At 39.9% G+C, this 19,904-nt stretch overlaps 1 protein-coding gene across 1 annotated transcript in view; it reads left to right on the top strand.

Annotated features, from left to right (window-relative positions):
* PHF2 (PHD finger protein 2) overlaps positions 1–19,904 on the top strand; it is a 230,813-nt gene that overhangs the window by 177,952 nt on the left and 32,957 nt on the right. The window contains exons 15-17 of the mRNA XM_054977343.1: positions 18,446–18,624; positions 19,052–19,125; positions 19,746–19,903. Of these exons, the coding sequence (XP_054833318.1) occupies positions 18,446–18,624; positions 19,052–19,125; positions 19,746–19,903 (411 nt within the window). The remainder of the gene's footprint in view (positions 1–18,445; positions 18,625–19,051; positions 19,126–19,745; position 19,904) is intronic.

Here is a 19,904-nt window from a genome sequence, read left to right as displayed (position 1 = left end):
AGGAGAGTTATATTTTTTCTCCCATCAACACATTCCCTGTATTTTTTAAAAATAGTATATTATAAAGGACCATTCTAGCCCAATCTCTTGTATGCTGTACTTGCTCTGTATTTTCAGACAATTATTAAGGGAGGGGTAGCTTGGAAAAATATAATCCCTTATCTGCAATCTGAAGTGGTAAATTCATCTATTATGGGACCCCATTCAACTGCATTATGAAGCCGAGGCCTGACACTTAACTGCTCCCAGCATTCCCTGCTTCTGGAGCATATTTTGACCTCAGATCTTTTGAGATGGTTTATTTTGTTGGTTTGCTGAAGTAATTTTTGTCGCATACCTAGGGAGCCTCCTGAGCAGACAGAAAGCCCTATTTTGTCTGTGGGAAGCCTGATAATCCTGCTTTTTTGATAGGCACATATTCTATATAGAAATATTTAAATTAAGCTTACTTTGAATGCCACCTTTTCATGCTGTCCTTTGATAACTGAAATAAATTTTGTTATATTCGGTGTGAACACTGTAGGCTTCTCAGTGCTTCCTTCAGAGAAGGGAACAATTTTCTAACCTTTAACTACCTTGGCAGAACCTAAGTTAATTCATATTGACAATTTGGCAGCTTTTCTTGATGGCCATGTCATTTCCCCTCTGTTTCCCTTTTTTTTCCTACATAGATTTGTACTTGATGTAGAAATTGTATTGGCCACATATAAAATAGAACAAAATGCATACCATTCAACATTTCTGTGTATATGAATAATTAGATTGGGAGAATATTTAAATTGGTTTAACTTAGCTAAAGACCATTTAAAAGTCAATAGAGATCTGTCAGTTCCCAGCAACTGAACAGCTAGTACTGTCAGATCAGGTTTCAGATAAGTTATGTATACTTGAATTAATGTTTATACATTAGTGTTCATGGCTCAACACCCTATGAAGTAGGAGAAAGCAAGATATTTTATCTTTCATCCATAAGATGAAAAATTTAATATATCACATGGGCACAAATATATCTGCGCATACCCTCTGGACGTGCTCTTGCACAAATCACATTGATTTCAAGGGAGTTTATGCAAAACAACTTCTCCATGGATGGTTCCTTAAATTTATTTCTAGAAAGTCACCTCCTTATAGGTTTTAAAATATTGTGTTGGGTATTAAATAATTAGATGTTCAGATTTAATCCTGCTTTGGCGCTTTCTCCTTTAACCTTCATCAGTAGTTATTTAAAGTCTTCACTATTTTCTGCCAGTAACATGGTGTCACAGGCATATCTCAAATTGTTAATTTTCCTTCCACCAATTTTTACTCCAGCTTCTTCTAGATCTAATTCAGCTTTCCTTACGATATGCTCTACATAGAGGTTGAACAGGTAGGGAGATAATATGCATCCTTGTCTGACACATTTGCCAATTGGAAACCATTCTGTTTCCCCATATTCTGTCCTAACAGTAGCCTCTTGTCCAGAGTACATTTCTTTTAACACTATCTACAGCTTTTCATGATCCACACAGTCAAATGCTTTGCTGTAATCTATAAAACACATGCTGATTTTCTTCTGAAATTCCCTGGTGCATTCCATTAGCCATCATAAATTTGCGATGTGATACATCTGAACATCAAGAAGACAAAAGTAATGACTACTGAGGAATTACACAATTTTAAAGCTGATAATGAGGAAATTGAAATTGTCCAAGATTTTCTATTCCTTGGCTCAATCATCAACCAACCGGGAGACTGCAACGAGGAAATCAGGAGATTGAGATTTGGAAGAGCAGCTGTGAGGGAGCTAGATAAGCTCCTTAAAGATAAAGATGTCTCTCTGGGAACCAAGATCAAAATGATCCAGTCTATGGTATTCCCCATTGCTATGTATGGATGTGGCAGTTGGACAGTGAAGAAAGCTGACAGGAAGAAAATGGATTCATTTGAAATGTGATGCTGGAGGAGAGTTCTGCAGATACCATGGACAGCCAAAAAGACAAATAAATGGGTATTAGATCAAATCAACCCTGAATTCTCCCTAGAAGCTAAAATGACAAAACTGAGGCTATCGTACTTTGATCACATTATGAGAAGATTCTCTGGAAAAGTCAATAATGCTAGGAAAAGTGGAAGGCAGTAGGAGGAAAGGAAGACCTAAAACGAGATGGCTTGACTCAATAAAAGAAGTGATGTCCTCCAGTTTGAAAGATCTGAGCAAATCTGTTAATGGTAGGATGTTTTAGAGGTCTTTCATTCATAGGGTCACCATAGGTCGGAGGTGACTTGACAGCACATAACACATAACAATTAAATAATTATCACAATGTATCTGGTGGTATGAAGTAGCAAACTTTCATTGAATCAAATGTACCATGTTCAGTAGAACAGAACAGAATAAGTGGTGACCTGCAAGGACTTGCAGGGGGTATCTCATCTTCCTCCCGCATCATGTTCTCTTTCCCTTCCTTGCTCCCTCATAGCCTATCCTCCTTTCCTGCTTCCTTCTCTCCTTTCCATCCACCTTTGTCTGCTCCTGTCTTCACCTTTCCCTCTCCCCCCACAGCCTCTTCCCTATGGCCCAGTTGCATGGTGCCAGCTGAGCCGGGCCCAGTTGCAGGGTGGGGAACCTGTAAGGACTTGCTGGGGGCACTTCACTTTTCCCTGTATCCCCTTCATCACACTATTTCCTCTTTCCCCCTGGCAGCCTCCATATGCTCACCTTTTCCTATGTCCTTCTCTCCTTCAAACTCCAAGCAACTTACCTTTTATCTGCCTCCCATCTTCATTTATATTTCTTAATTTCCTTCTTTTATATACTGCCTTTCTCCACAATGGGGACCCAAAGCAACTGACATCATTCTCCTTGCCTCAGTATTATCCTCACAACAACCCTGAGAGGTAGGTTGGGATGAGAGTGTGTGACTGGATCAAAGTCACCCAGTGAACTATCACAGCAGAGTGTTGATTTGAACCTGGGTCTCCCACATCCTATTCTGAAACTCTAACTACACTATACTGGCTTTTTGAGGGTGTGGCTACTGTTGAACAATAGCAAGCAGCCAGACCTGGGTGAGTCATGCAAGTCCTTTCCTTTCCTTTCCTTTCCTTTAATTAAATCTCCTTGACTAAAAGCCTTGAGCAGTCAAAAACCAATCTGTTAAATGGCATCATCTTGACATAACACTAAACCAATAAAAAAAATCTCACAACAGTGAGGGTAAAATTTGGAGATCTATCAGATAAAAGGAGTAAAACCAACTCATATTGAGACAGACCTGAAAGATAGGTACTGAGTTAAAAATCCATTTTCTAAGACTAGTATAAAGGGGACACTCTTAACATAATGTGTATTAAGGTACCAATTTTCTCCTGAGAACATCTACAAACTCAGTCCGAATAAAACCTTCCTTAATCTTCCCTTCATAGCAGGAGTGGGCTACACATTCAATCGAGTTAATAAAATGCTCTAAAGTAATTTGGGTTCGTTAAGTAAAAAGCATAGGGAGGCAATGGTTTTGGTGGAGAAATGCCAAAAAATATATGGGCACACACCCTGTGGGCGCAAAACCATGTGCTCAGGTAATCCCTGTCTTGGATATGCTTCTTAATATGAGGCTTAACAGCTGCAAATTCCAGGCCCTGGATGGTATCAGGAATTAGTCCAATCAGATAGAGTTTTGAATTAAGAGACTTGAACCAAGTGGATTTATGAGAATCTATTTTCAATAAAGATAGGTATCCAGAGTTGCTATAGAGCCATTTAAGATACAAATTGAAGGCCAATTGCCAGGGTTTGGCCTCCAAGGATGGATGACCCTGTTCTGCTTGTAGGGACACTTCAGCTACAGATTTTGGTGGATTGGTTACCTTATGAAGGATGTGAAGTAAAGGGAGATCTAAAGATTCTGTAAATGATTGGATTCAAATAGCAGTCCCAGAAAGCAGAATAGGTACAATTTTTATATTAAAAAACTGAATTGCCCCAGGTAAATGCTGTCCTTCATGGTACCTAAAAAAGTTTAGAATACCATCAGTTTATGGTCCTGCTTTTTTCAGCATGGATTTGTGGTGAGCGGACCAATTCAAATTGTATGTGAAGACTATTCCCAGATATGTAAATTGTTTCACTTTTTGGATTCTAATATTATCTATAGACCAATAAGGGAGGATTCCTTTTCCTCTGAAAGAGGAGTACTTTACTTTTGCCATAGTTAATTTCTAGGTCTTCAGAGTGGCAGTAATTGGCAAAACTATTCATTAGTCTCTGGAGTCCGGTGTGAGAGAGGGACAGCAAAACTGCGTCATCAGCATACAATAAAAGTGGGATCTGTAAACCAGACAGGAGGGTGACAATTTTTGTCGAGAGAGCATTTATATATCAGTTAAATAAAAACAGAGTTAACAAACATCCTGTCAGACTCCCTTGCCCACAGAATTTTTTTTAGACAAATCTCCTTCTACATTGCATCAGACTTGAGCGATCTGACAAATACGAAGATTTTCTATCAACCATAGTAATCGTCTATCAATTACTATTCATGAATTTATTCTAGAGTTTTGGTCTGGAAATACTGTCAAATGTTCCCTTAAGGTCCATAAAGACTTCATAAAGAACTCTTTCAGAAGTAAAATGTATTTTTCAATTACATGAAAAAGAGTCAGACAGTGATCTAGAGTGGAGGAACCTCTTCTGAAGCCTATTTGCTCCCAGCCTAAGATGTTATAAGTCTCCATCCATTCTAATCACTTATCTAATAGATAAGAAAAGTAAAGTTTGCCTAAACAAGGTAATAAAGAAATTGGATGGTAACATTCTGGGTCCGAGTGAGACACTTTAAAAAATGAGGATTGTAATAGTCTGCTTCAAAGTATGTGGAATGATAATGAAGGCATTTACCATGCTGAAAACTGGGGCTAAAACTTCAGCCCACCAAGTAGGATTAACAATGCAATCAGGAAATGAGGTGTTCAACTTCTTTAGAAGTGACTGGGGGGCAAATAGGAAGATTATCAGGGGATGTGATAAGAGTAAATTAGATTCTGTTAAGGAAAATAAAGAATGGAAGTAGTTAAGTCAGGTAGATAAAATACAAAAGGGGCTATTGTGATAAATGTCAATCCTGAATTTACAATTGACCAAAATGTAGATGAATTATTATCTTTGGCAGCCGCAATTAATTGTTTCCAACCTTTTCAGATGTTGTGTTTCTGATAAACCAGTAAGGATTTATAATACATTTTTAGTGCCAACAATTCACTCAAGATTCCGTGGTCATTTTTCTTTTAAATTCTCTAGACTTTTGTGAGAGTTCTTTTTTAATCTGTTTGCATTCGCTGCCAAACTATGGGTTTTGATGTGTTACGCTGGGTAGACACTTTCTCTGTGTATTAGACCTAGTATATATTGGATCAAAAACTTTAAAGATCTCAGCAAGAATATGGAGAGAATCTGCAGAGAATGATGATAATTTGTCTTTATAGAGACTTTTGTAGTTGCAGATTTTGAATTAGTGAGTGAAATCTAGGGTGCTATCAGGTTGGCATAAGTGATTGGATAAATGATTCAGAAAGTAAAGGCAATAAGTGGGAAGGTTTGAGATCAAAGAATAACAAGATTGGGAAATGATCACTTCCCAGAAAATCGCCCACCTCCATAGCCTTCACAAGAGAAGCCAGTCTTGTTGATAGAAAAAAATATGCAGAAACAAAGAAAACGCAGGGACCACGACAACCAAATCCAGCTTTTATGTTCCAAATTGTAGAACTGAAATATACAATGCACTGGAGCTTGATATATATAAATATTGAGTCAAAAAATATCACCAAACCTCCCGGCGGGAGATGGCAACGGGCTTGCCAGCTTGCAATTTTCCCGTTTCGCAAGAGTTATGCTTCTTCCAAAGCCACAACTTTTCTGAAATTAATATACAAATACAAATCAGGATGTAACCATCAAGCAAAACTTTCTGCAATAGATAATTTCATTTACAACTTCATTTGCAAACTTAATTGATTATGTACATGGTAAATATAATGTATAGCATCATGAAATGAATAAGAAAGCCCACTTCCAAAAAGATCCCCCAAATGCATTCAAAATATTCAAAAATATAATCCAATGCATTCAAAAATATACATTCAATATTTTCCCTTTATAAACTTAACTTTTTCAACATCCTCTTTGCATTTGGTAAAGAACATAACATTTAGAAAGGGGATCACATTAAACCATTGTTCCCCTTTATAGTCTCATATACAAACTTAATAATATATAAACTTCATAATATACAAGTAATTACTTCATGCAATGGTTAAACTCACCAATACACTTACAAAATAAACCTTCAATCCTTTCTTTTTTCTGAAGTCAATCTGTTCTGAACTCTTTTTTCGAGCGTTTGGTGAGGAACGCTGTGTTAATTATTTAAAGGGAGCGGATCTTGTCAAATCAATCATCCCGTCCCCACAATTAAAGGGTCATGGTCGCAAGGCTCTTTAGGAAAAGAATGTGAAAGTGTCTGATATAAACAACAATGAAAGGACCAATTATATCTTATCCTAAAAAGGGAGTGAAATCAGCCTCATTGTTAAGCCCAAATGGTGATAGGCTATTTAAACGAAAAATCCACTGAGTCTCCAGGCGTAACAAAGCTCTCCGTGTGTCAGAAGAATGTTTGCAAGACAAGGTCTGTAATACAGAAAACTGCAATTCACGTTCATGTGTGTGCCTATCCTGGAAATGCTGGCTCAAAGGGGCTTCTAATGACTTGTTTCTAATTCTGGATAGATGTTCTTGAATGTGAAGTCTCAAGGGTCTGATGGTGCTTCCAACATACAGTAAATTACATGTACAACAGATTACATATACCACGCTGGATGTGGCACAGGTGGAAAAACCTTTTGCATACAATTTTCTACCCGTTTTTGGGTTGGTGATACTATCCACACTCACTGCAAGATCACAGACATTACAATGCCCACATTTAAAGTGGCCACAGGGCAAATTACAGGTAGGTGTTCTGTCCACAAAATCAGAATGAACTACTGCATCCTTAATGCTCTTTGTTTTTCTTAACCCCACCAATGGGGGAGACTCACGCCCTGGGATATTCTGCACAATGTGCCAGTTCTTCTTAACAATCCTTATAATGCCCCATGCCAGTGATGAATATTCTATAGACCATGTCAATCTGTCTTCACTTGATCTGTCAGTCAGATAGAAAAAAATAGTCTATGACACTTGTGCCGTTTGCAACAATATGTCTTCCTTAGACTTAAGACCTGATCAGCCATTTATTGGAATTAAATTTTTCTGAATACAAAGTTTGCTAGGTCTAGGCCATTTGAATTAACAACTGTATCTTTAGAAACTCTATAAAACTAGTAAAAATTAAGATCTTAATTATCTGAACCAATTAATTTTTGCATCAACACATTATCATCAGGCCCTATTCTGGCATTAAAGTCTCTGGCCAGGATCAGATGGCTCAATGGAAAACTAGCCCAAATATTATCAATTAAAATTCTCAACTGTACCCAATTCTGTTTTGCCATTGAGGCAAAGGGGGCAAAGAAACTGAACAAATTAGTAGAGTAGTTGGTAATATTAATATGAACTCCTAGCAGCAGATCATGAGATATGGCCAATTCTGCTTTCTTAATATTCATAGCTGTAGAAATTAAATAGGCTAGGCCACCTTTTGAACAGCCTTTAGGTCCCTTTATAGCATGATTGGAAAAAACAGTATATCCAGGGAAGAAAATGTCCTCCAGAGCCCGTTTCTTGAACTAAACTTATATCAAAGGGACGTTAAAAAGTTTGAGATTCTTTACTTATTTATCTTGCAGACCAACCGGCCACATGCCAAGATAGTCAATCCACTGTAGAAAGGTTTGAGTTTGAGGGGGATGGAAAAGTTAATGGGTTTTAAGAAAGGACTATCACTTTGGGGTCTAAAGGTACAGGAAAAGTACTTGACGAATCAGTCAATGAAAAAAAGGTACCTTCTGTGTTTCCTGAGATAGGCTGAGGGCATGGTTGATCCGGTGACCATACTTCAATGGGGTCAAGCAAAGAGTTACTATCCTTTTCGCTCTTAATTGAAATTAAATTGTCCCTAAGTAATTTTAACTGATCGATTATGATATCCTGATCTCCCCCAGGCAATCTACAAAACGATTGAATTAATTCCTTATCTGTTGTAGTGAATTCATCATCTTTTGCATCATATTTTACGGAGGGTGTGTCAACCAGAACAGTCAATGGTTTGATTTAAATTTAGATCTTTTTTTAGCTCTTAAGGGGTGAGTTAATCTTTCGGAACAACCAAGACCTTGATCTTTTACAAATAGGGGAGAATAAAATTAGAGGAGTTTTTAAAAATAGTACGCTGCTTCCAATATAGAAGTCCCCTACCACCACTATCCATATATATTTCAAGACACCAAACACAGTGATTACAGAGGAAAAATAGGTTTATTTCTTACATGGAATAACCCCAGACACATTCTCCATTAGGGGGAGACAGGTGTAAGACCAGTAGCATTGGAGGGCCTTATATACCCTTCAGTATTAATTGTTTACAGAACAATTGCCATTCATTTACAGAATAAAAGAACAGAGGTTAGGATGAAACCCTGTCAAAACGACGCATACACCTTATCAGATTGATGCAGAATGACGCATTTTCCCAGAGATCATGACATCTGACAAGTTTAAATGATAAATGAATTATACAAACAGTTGAAAAGCTGGAGCCATATGTCTGACATTCTCTTGGGAAAGGAATGCAACCAAGGTTAAATCTTACTTATGTAATTAGAATAAAGAAAACAACAATATGTTTATACATTGTTCAGAGTCCTGTCTCACCCAGAGACAAGATCTTAACACTAGAGCAAGGCCTTTCTTTACTTGTTTACATTCTTCTGTGTGCTGGTATCTAGAATGTATGCTCAGAATAAGACTTTATGAAATGGGGCCTAAACATTCGCTAACAATTTACCCTTGGCTTCTTTTAAAAGTAGGATATGTTTTTAACCCTCCTTTTTCAACCCACCTCCTAGAAGAGTATCTAGTTAGAAAAAAAACAGTCTAGGAGATTTGGAGTTAAAACAATGTTTTGGAAAAATCTCATGGGCAATTAAATCTCTGATGTGTTAAAATCAATGTGGGAATTCGGGAACAATAAAAGGTTAAAAGAATGTAGTTCTACCTAAAACATGGAAGTATTTCAATAAATTTTAAATCAATATCTTTGGGAAGGCATTCTAAAAAATAAGCTAAATGTTCCTTAATGCGCCTCTTACTAGCCCCAGTTATAATCTGACTGCAGAAGGGAAAAATATATTAAAAATCTTATAAGGATCTAATAGCGATGAAGAATAAAGGCTAGAGTCTGAAACAGTATGCTTTGCTCTATTTTGATGGCATCAAAGAGGCTAGTCTGAAGTAGCGTGGTTAACATGATCATGATTAGAGATGGGCATGAACCTAAATACAACCCAAAAAAACCTACGAACCAGGCCGGTTTGGGGTTCACGAACCAGGGTTCGTGGAAGCTCCTTTTCACGGAACTTCCATTAACTGTATACTGGTTCGTTGGGCCATATTTACAGGGGCAGTTTAAATGGCCCATTTCCTCAGGGAAATGGCCATTTAAACTGCCCCTTTAAGGGACTTGCAAGGGCAGGTCCCTTTAAACTATCAGCTGGCACGTGGCAGGGGGGGATCCCTTTAAAGGGCAGGTCCCTTTAAACTGCTCAAACCCCAGCCCCCTACTCCCGTTTTCGGCCTCTTCTGCCACCCTGCAGGCCCCCAGAGTGGCAGAAGAGGCAGAAAACGGCCTTCCCCGCCCCTCCTGAGAGGAGAAGAAGGACTCTGTGCTGCAGGGGAAGGTAAATGTGGGGGTGAGGGTGGGGGTTGGGGGGGCTGGGGGCTGGCAGGCGGTGAGGGGGGATCTCCCCCTGCCACCTGCCAGCTGATAGTTTAAAGGGACCTGCCGCTTGCAAGGCAGGAAAGGGCCCTTTAAACTGTTAAATGCCCCTTTCCCTGCCACTGTTAAGGCCTGAAAGGGGCATTTAAACCCCATGAACCACGAACTGGTTTGTAACTGGTCCAGTTCCATGGTTCGTGAAACCCACGAACCTCCTGGTTCAGTTTTTTTTGTTCCGTGCCCATCTCTAATCATGATTAACTTGATCATTTGAAAAAGCTGAAGATAATGAACTGATCTTATCTACAATCTTTTGGAGGGTCTCTGTTACCAAAAACGATTGTGAAGCCATCAAATTAAGTATATTGGCATTGCTGTCACTGTCTCACAGAGGCAGAGGAAAAGGAGTAGTCTATAAAATGGTATTTGACTAGATTGAATTTACTAGATTGAATCCTTGACTAGACTGAATTTACACTTGTGAAGCCTCTTTGTTACTGAACTGCTTAGCAGATTTAGACTCTTCAATCATCTCAATCTCCTTGGATAAGAGTGAGAATCTATTCTGAAGCTTGATAGCAGGATTTAAAAAGGAGTCAAGTTTCCTCTGTTTAAGAGCACTAGATTTCATTGAGTGAAACAGGCATTCTCTCTTCCTTTTCACGGTTTTCAAGGTTGTGCAAAAAAAGCAGGTAAGTTACAATTTTACAAGGGAATCTCCTTTCCCCCCAGAACTTTTCCTTTCTCCCTCAAATGAAATATACTAAACAAGGTGAGAAAAGCTCAGGAGGCTCCAGAGATGTAACAAGTATTTAACTAATAGAGATACTTGACCATGTTGTTTAAAAAAAGAGGAACTTTGATCTTCAGCTAAATAAATCTTGAAATGGCTAAAAGGCTAAATAAGTGCCATTTATGATAAAGGCTCCCCTCTGTAGGGGCTCTGGACCCATAAATTGAGCCAAGAAATCAGAGAAACAAGCCCAAGAATATTAAGATGGTTATCGCTACTTAAAAACAAAGTAAGCTAATAAATGAAAACAATGGAAAAGGAACGAAGGATGAAAAGAGTAATTATAATAATTATAGTTATAATAGTGCCCCGGTCTAAGAGCTTCTCTACACATTTTTTCTAACAAGCTAAGAGACAGCAGAAATTCACTAACAAACTGACAGACTCGGAACAGCCTTGCCACTCCTAAAATTCCAATGACCTACAGCAGAGCTCAGCATCCCAGCACAGCTCAACGTCTCCTGCCTACCAAGGTCAGCCTCCTCCAGATAAATTAGAAGTTAAAACCCAAGTAAGCCAAAAAAGGGATGTCAACAAGAGACAGTAAAAGACATAAGAACAAGATAATAAAGAGAATCAAAAACCAATAACAAACACAACGCCTTCAGCGCCTTCTAATTTGTCATGGTTTCCCCTCCTTTTCACCCCACCTCCCAAGACAGAAAAGGAGCAAGTTATAGGCAAAATAAATATAATATAAAATAAATATATTATAAAATATTTGGTCTGTAGCTGAAATAAAACAAAGCTGCTTCCTCTCAACAGAGTGCAGCCTAAAAGCAACTAATCTCTTGCAGCTGGAAACCGGAACCTCATCTTTTGGTATCAAGTTGCTCAGTAGTTGCTGATGGGCCCAATGAGTCCTCCCTCAAATGCCCAAACAGTCCTGGAAAGGGCCCTGCCTTTTACTGACAGCAACCAAGCATGGAATACTGTCTAAACGGTTATGATTGCCCAATAACAGCCACTGAGGACATCTGGTTAAAGGTATAGGCACTCCTTTTATTATTTTGGGTTTGTTAATAAAACTTTTTTTGTTTGTTTTCAGATTTAAGTTTCCTCAGATTAGGGCCACTTGTCTATGAGTTTATAAGATAGAATAGAATAGAACAGAACAAGCAGGGGACACTCAAGGACTTGAGGCATCTTATTTTTCCCTCACCCGCTATTTCTTCTAACCCTTCTCTGAAAGCCCCCACTAGGCTTCTTCCCCTTTTCAGATTCCTTCTTTCCTTCCCACCCACCAGCCAACCTATTTTATCTGCCCACTTCCTCTTCAGCTTCTCCTCCCTACTATGGCCCAGTTGTGCAGTGCCAGCCACCAGGCTCAAATGTGTGCTGCCAATTGCTGGGTCAGGCCAAGTTGTACGGTGCAGTCCCCCAGGCTGGGCCAAATTGCATGATAGGAAACCCACAAGGACTTGCAGGGCACACCTCACTTTCCCCTGAAACCCCCTCCCACAGTATTTCCTCTTTCTACCTTTCTGGTGATTTCCATATCCTCATCTTTCCCTACTTTCTTTTCTCCTTCCCATCCCCCATATCTGCCCCCATCTTCATCTATAGGTATTAACTTCATTAATACCCTGCTTTTCTCTCCATGTGGACCAAAAAGTTTATATTGTCTTCCCTGCCTCCATCTTATCCTCATAACAATCCTGTGAAGTAGAGAGAGTGCCAAGAGTGAGTAACTTGCCTAATGTTACCCATGCATGACAGAGTGGGGATTTGAACTTGGGTCTCCCACGTCCTAGCCTGATACTTTTACTAGTACACCACACTGGTTTTTGTGCAGTGGCTGCTATTGAATAGTGAGTTGCCAGATGGTTGTCACTTGGCCAGGGTGAGTCATGCAAGTTGTGTGGTAGTGAATCACCTGTTGGTTGCTGCCAGTCTTAACCCCAATGAGTCCCCCCTCCAAGCAGGGGTAAGGGGAGCAGGTATGGACTTCAGGGTCAAAATAGCCCTGGAGAGGGCCCTGCCTCCCTCCCCCTGCATTTTACTGACAGAAACCAAAGATGAAAGATGGCAGTATTGTTGTAGTTGCCTAGCAGCCCCCCACAATGGCTACTGAAGGCATTCATTCGTAAAGGTCCCTTGAATCCCCCAACGTATTTTTTTTATTTCAAATTTTTCTGCAAACCTGAGACTTTTCTCAGGTTTGTATAAAGATTTCTCTTGTCTGTTCCTGGATCCACGATGAATTTAAGTATCCACAGATGGGACCATATTGAGAATTAGATATATTGATAATAGAACATAAACAGAACAAAACAATCAGGGTATCCACAAGGACTTGCAGGAGGCATCACATTTTCCCCTCTCCTGATATTTCTTCTTTCCCTTGCCTGAAAGCCCACATAGTCTTTTCTTGCCTACTTCTCTCATTTTTACCCACCGGCCAACCTATTTTATTCCTCCTCTGCTAATCTCCTTCCTTCCCTATCCCTGGCAGCCTCTCCCTGCGAAAAGTCTGACCAAGTTACTCAGTATCATCACCAGACGAGGACCGCTTATGTGGTAGAGAACCTGCAAAGGCTTCCCCTGTATCCCTTTCTCCACAGTATTTCTTCTTTCCCTCCCCTCCTGGCTACCCACACATCATTACTTTTTCCTGCTTCCTTCTCTCATCTCCATCCACAAACAACTTACATTTTATCTGCCCCCCATCTTCTGTTCTATTTATTATTTACTACATTTATACCACACCTTTCATCACAATGGGGACCCAAAGCAGCTTGCATCATTTTCTTCCATGTTATTTTCACAACAACTCTGTGAGGTAGGTAAGGTTGACAATATGTGACTGGCCCAAAATCACCAAGAAGATTCCATGGCAGTATGGGGCAGTATGAGGATTTGAACTGTCTCCCCCAGATCATAGTCTTCAGCTCTAACCATTACACAACAGTGGCAAGCAGCAGGTCCCTGGTGAGTCACGCAAGTTGTTGCTGCTAGGGCTGGTCTTGATAAGTCCCCCATAAAAAGCAAAAGATCCCTGCAAAGGGACCTTCCTCCCCTTTCCTGCATTTTACTGACTGAAACCCAGCTTTGAAGATCGCAGTACTGTTGTGGTTGCCTTGCAACAGCCACAGAAGACATTTGTTGCTTAAAGCTACAGGCACTGCTTATATTAATAACTTCCCAGTCTATTTTTTTAAGATCTTAGATTTTTATGCAAACCTTTAATTTTTTTAAAAAAAATATAAATTGAAACAAACCTCATACAAAACAGGAATAAAAATATGACAATAGTGGCACATAATAGTAACACACAAACATCTGTAAAGGTTTCCAAATATCTAAAAATGTGTCCATACTCAATTGTCATCTATATACCTTGTGTTCAAATATTGGTAAGATTATGAGGTTCTCCATCCATTGAATTATGTATGTTAAATTATCTCTCTTCATGAAGGGTCTATTTTCATTGTTTAAGATCCATAGAAACAACAAGTGTAAAGTTTAAGTCTATACCCCATTGTTCTGGCAAAACTGGGCAATCTAGCTCCTTATGCCAACCATTCCTGAGACTCTGCATATCATATTTATTCATTTTCCTGCAAACCTGGTGCTTTTCTTAAGTTTGTAAAAAAATCTGTCTTGTCTGTTGTTACCAAATGTGCTCCATTTCACATGTTTTCTTAGACTCATATGAATTCTCCAACTTGGGTCTGGAGCACCTACCCAGAACCACAATCAATTTGGGAGAATTAAGCTCAGTGTCAGAGGGGAAACTTTCCCGCTTCCACAGCCTGGCTAGCTTGGAAAACTGACACACTTGCCAATTAAGTGAAGCAGAACATGTGATTTAGAGATCTTTCACCTGGATAATTTTTGTGTATGTACACATGTAATCCTACTATATAAAAGGATAAATGTATTTGAGACAACTCACTTCCTACCCTGGTGCGCCACCAGAGGGTGCTGCTGTGGAGGGAAGGCCAGATGAGGCAGCCAGACCTCCAGAGAGCACGCTATGGTGGAAAGCCCAGGCCAGGATCAGGCACAGAGCAGGCAGCAATGCCCCCCCCATCACCCAGCCAGGATCAGAAGCAGAGCAGGTGGCAATGCCTGCTTGCCCTTCACACAGCTGGGATCAGGTGGCAGTGCCCATCTTCACCCAGGTGGGATCACGTACGGAGCAGGGGGCAATGCCCGCCCCCCTTCACCCGACTGGGATCGGCCACAGAGTAGGAGGAAATGCCTGCCCCCCCTCACCCAGCTGGGATCAGAAGCAGAGCAGGGTGGCAATGCCTGCCTGCCCTTCACCCAGCTGGGTTCAGGAGGGAAGCAGGTGGCAATACCCTCCCTCTGCCTTCACCCAGCTGGGATCAGGAGTGGAGTAGGTGGCAATGACAACCCCTCGCCATCACTCAGCTGGGATTAGGAGAAAACCTACTGCTGCTGGGTGGAGTTCAGTACATATCACCTAGTTGATATGAATCAGACAGTCAACTTGTTTCTAGCTTGTATGTTACAACTGTGAGCCTTTGACAAAGCTGGAATACGAAATGGGAGAAGGGAACCTGACAATGCCCGTTAGGCTCCACCCAGCAGCGGTAAGTTTTCTCTGAGAGCCTCTGCTTCTTTCTTGAAGAATCACCAGCATACGGAAGGCTATTCAACCATCTATAAGAAAACTAACATTAGTGGGCAATTAGTGGATTTTCCTTACTTACCTTCAGAATATTTCTGGAATACATCTTCACCAGTTGGACTATGTGGGGGGCTGGGAGACAGGTTTCCCCCCTCACTTCAGTATGCTCCAAATCTTTACGGAGCATACCAAAGCAATTAAATACCCAAAGCCAAAGTAGCTTGCCGCTTCGGCTTTTGGGGTATTACAAATTATTTTCCTGCTTCGGTAAACCCAAAGTGGGAAAACCAATTTTTTCCCCCATGCACACCCCTAGAAAAGACTATGTGTATTTGAACTGCTTTATTAGCTATATAATTAGTTAACAAGCTCTATTCATGTTGTGCAGCAAGTTCATTGTCTATTATTTAAAGGAATAACAACATTGGGTTTTATGTGGTTCTACTTTAGCCCATTTGTTCTGCACATTTGGCCATCCCTTTAAGGCAGACCTTGACAGCCAAACTGTAGCAAATACAATATTTTCATTGTCATGTAAGCTTCTTTGAGCAGAGACCCAACTCATTAGCCACTGCCAAATTTAGAATCTCATTGATAGTGCAGTCCTTTGCAGAGTTACTCCAGTCTAAGCCCATTGAGATCAATCAGCTTAGAACTGAATAATTCTATATAGGATTGCACTGTGGGTTTTTTTCACCTTTCCAAGGATTTTGAATTCATATCATTCTACTTTATACATGCTTGGGTTGGGTTCATAGGCATTCTACTTTATACATGCTTGGGTTGTAAAAGTTGTTTTTGGAAATGCTGAGCTAGTGTTGATAATTCAGTGACACCTTAATGTTCAAGATTACCCACTGGCCAATCCTCATTTAACCAAACAACAAAGCTCTCTGTCCCCCAAACCCATGAATTGGCAGGAAATTACCAGCAAAGATGCACTGAGCAATTATTAATTCACATACAAGGGATGGGAAATACAAGTTCAAGGTAGCCACATTGGTCCAAAGAAAAATCCAAAAGCAAAATATATTTTCTCGTGCATGATCCACAATAGGAAAGAATACTAATATGAGAAAGTGCATTTCTTGTTTGGGGGGGCGGGGAGCAGCTACAACCAGGTTGTAGGGCAGGATTTTTTCCCACTTCCCAATTAATCCTAAAGTGATGTGGCCCTTTGTTCAACTGCATGCAATACATCTTGTCTTTTCCACATTAGAACCCAAAACAGCAGAAATGGTCCAATTTTCTAAAGAAGAGGGAGGCTGCCAGATCTTGCAAAGACCTCTGTTTCCAAGGGGTGCTATTCAAGCCTGCCAGAAACACCAAAGAACACTTTTTATCTCATACTAAAGTCCACCTCAGCCACATTTTCTATTGGGATTATGCTAAGTGTGTCTGAGATAATACACTGACTCACAGGAACACAAATTGAAATAAATGTTAATTTTCAAGGTGCCCCTGGAACTTTGTTGTATTTTGCTACAACAGACTAATATGGTTACTCCTCTGCAATCCTATGCATTGCAATTTAGGAGTAAAAGGTAAAGGTAGTCCCCTGTGCAAGCACCAAGTCATTTCTGACCCATGGGGGGACGTCACATCATGACATTTTCTTGGCAGACTTTTTATGGAGTGTTTTGCCATTGCCTTCTCCAATCATCTACACTTTACCCCCAAGAAACTGGGTACTCATTTTACCGACCTTGGAAGGATGGAAGGCTGAGTCAACCTTGAGCTGGTCCCCTGAACCTGGCTTCCTCCAGGATTGAACACAGGTCGTGAGCAGAGCTTGGGCTGCAGTACTGCAGCTTACCACTCTGCACCACGGGGCTCTTCACATATAGGAGTAAGTGCTATTAAACCAAGTAGGACTGACTTCTGACTGAATAGACATGTGATCAGAAACTCTCTGGCTATTGAATATGGAAAGACATTTCTTTAGCAGAAATCAGCAGCAAATCCAAATTAAGTGTTTTTCTAAAAATCCTCTCTAATGAACAGCTAGATAGCAACCTGAATGATATGGCTAGCAAGAACAGAATTAGTTTCTAAATAATCATTAAGCATTTATTTTACACATTTCCTTTATAAACAAGGGGGACCAAAACAAAACTTTCTTAAATTTAAAAGGCTTCCATCAGTATAGATTACTCCAGCAGTTGTTTCAGACTAGTTCAGCATTGTGCCAATTTATTGGATTTACAAAAGGGATATTTTCATGAATATTTAGGAAATCAATATCTCAGTCCACATGGTTTTATCAAAGTAGAAAGTCTTACACAGGGACAGTTAAAACTTAGTTAAAAGAAAAGAAACGTACATATCTGCACTTTTGATTGTGACTATGGGGAAAGAATGACAGAGAGGGGAGGTTGCAGTGCCTCACATGAATTTGTTGCAGGGACGATAGTTAAAGTTCAGTTAGTCCTTAAAGACTAATATCATGTATTCCAGCATGAGCTTGATGAGTCATATTTGAAAGTGCTGGATGGTGAGGCATGTTCCAGGCTGAAATCTCATGCACAGGTATATAGGATAAGCCCCTGCAAGAAGTGGGACTTGCTTCTGAGTAAATATGCATATGATCAGACTGGTCTAGCCCTCCAGTTTGGTGTTGAACAGATTGGCCCTTGGCACCCTTGAGACAAACCTCATTAGGTGACAGCTTTGTAAATGCTTTGCTGCCAGTACTGGACTTTCCCAAATCACAATAAGGTTACATGGGTAGCCATATTGGTCTGCTGTAGAATAGCAGGATTTGAGTGCAGTGGCAAGATTTTCAGAGTGTAAGCTTTCCACAGTCAGAGCTTCCTTCTTGTGTCTGAAGGTTGGAGCTCTGACTCTCGAAAGGTTACACTCTGAAAATCTTGTTGGTCTCTAACGTGCCACTGGTCTCAAATCCTGCCACAATAAAGTTATAAAACTGCCAGGAAGCCATCTTGTGGTAGCCATTACATCCTGGCATCTGAGCTGTGTTATGCAATGATATTATAAATGAGATTCATCTTATCCCTTTTACATATAAAAACAAAGCAAATGCACATACCTGCCCTTCCTTGTACATAAATAAGCTCATAATTTGAAAATATTATAATATTTAACATTCTCATTTCATGTCCTTTATCTAAATAGTTCAAAAGGAGTGAAGCCTCAGCTGAATCCTGGTGTATTTGGATCATTACAAAATTTCAAAGAAGATAAAACGAAACCTGTAAAAGATGAATATGAGTATGTCTCAGATGATGGAGAACTAAAAATCGATGAATTTCCAATCAGAAGAAAAAAGAACACAACAAAGCGAGATTTGCCCTGTAAGATGTTTTTCATTTGTAAAAGCAATTCTTGCCTTTCACCATCCCCAAGAAGACTGCTATTTGTTCTGAAAATCGTCTTGGAGGGGTTGGAGAGCCTCACAAAAATATACCGCAGTACAGGGCACAGCATCAACAAAGAGTAATCTGGTAATATCAGGTAATATTGCTTCCTTGTGGCTTCCATCAGCAAAGGAGAGAAAAGGGATTGTACCAGATTCCTCCTCAGTGACCTGTGGCATCCTCCCAACTCTCCAAGAGAATCTTCAAAGCAAATAGCAGGCTGCTTGGGGAAGGTGGGGAAGATCCACTGTGCTGCTAACTCCTGTGAAATTTTCCACTAGATCCAACCCATTTTGTTTTTGTACTTCATATGTTATTTTTTGAAATTAGTAAAAGCAAATTCTGTTTTTTCATATCTTTCTAGTTTTATCAGATAAAAAAGAAACTGCACAACATATACCAATTAAGAAGCCAAAGGTGGAATCAGTATTGTACAAGGTAATCACATGTTATTGCTATTCTTTCTCCTAGAAAGGCCTTGCATAGCATAACAACCAGTGTAGATGTATATTCCTGAAGTAGCATAGTATTAAAGAAACTGTCCCCTAATATAGTAAGGCTTATTATTTTCTGGCGAAATACAAATTGAGTACCTTAACTACCAATGTGGTGTAGTGGTTAGAGCAGGGCTCCCGTGCCCTGAGCTGCTGGAATTTTGAGAGTGGGTGCCACCATAAAATGGCTCCACCCCTGTAGCAGCCAGTCACTTAAGCACTGGCATGTTCCACACAGTGTGGAAAAAACTCCACACTGTGGACACCTGGCTGTCATGAATGTGGCATATCAACCAACATGGGAACAGAAATGGTATAGTCTGGCTCAGTAGTAATCTCTCTGGCTGATCTATGTGCAGTCATGGCTTGGATAATTTAAACCATTGCACAGTTACTGTGTGTAGTGATATAATAATGATGATCTCAGCATTACTGAATAAATCTCATACTTTGTTGACCTACTTATTAGCATTGATAGCCATGTCCTGGGATGTCCAGTAAAGTATAGATCCTATGTATCATAGTCTATTTGCTTTTAAAATTTTATTTTTTCCTGACTTGTAGAGTGATGATTCATCAGATGAAGATTCTCTTCATATTGACACAGATGCTAAACCAGGGCGCAATTCCAAAGTGAAGAAAGAGACGGGAAGTTCAGCAGGAATTCTTGATCTTTTACAGGCAAGCAAGGAAGTTGGAGGTTTGGAGTATAACACCAACAGG

This window comes from Eublepharis macularius, chromosome 4 (assembly GCF_028583425.1).
Source record: "Eublepharis macularius isolate TG4126 chromosome 4, MPM_Emac_v1.0, whole genome shotgun sequence".
NCBI classification, from domain to species: domain Eukaryota; kingdom Metazoa; phylum Chordata; class Lepidosauria; order Squamata; family Eublepharidae; genus Eublepharis; species Eublepharis macularius.
The sequence above is the reverse complement of the archived record's forward strand: the minus strand, read 5'-3'. Positions and strand labels throughout refer to the sequence as shown.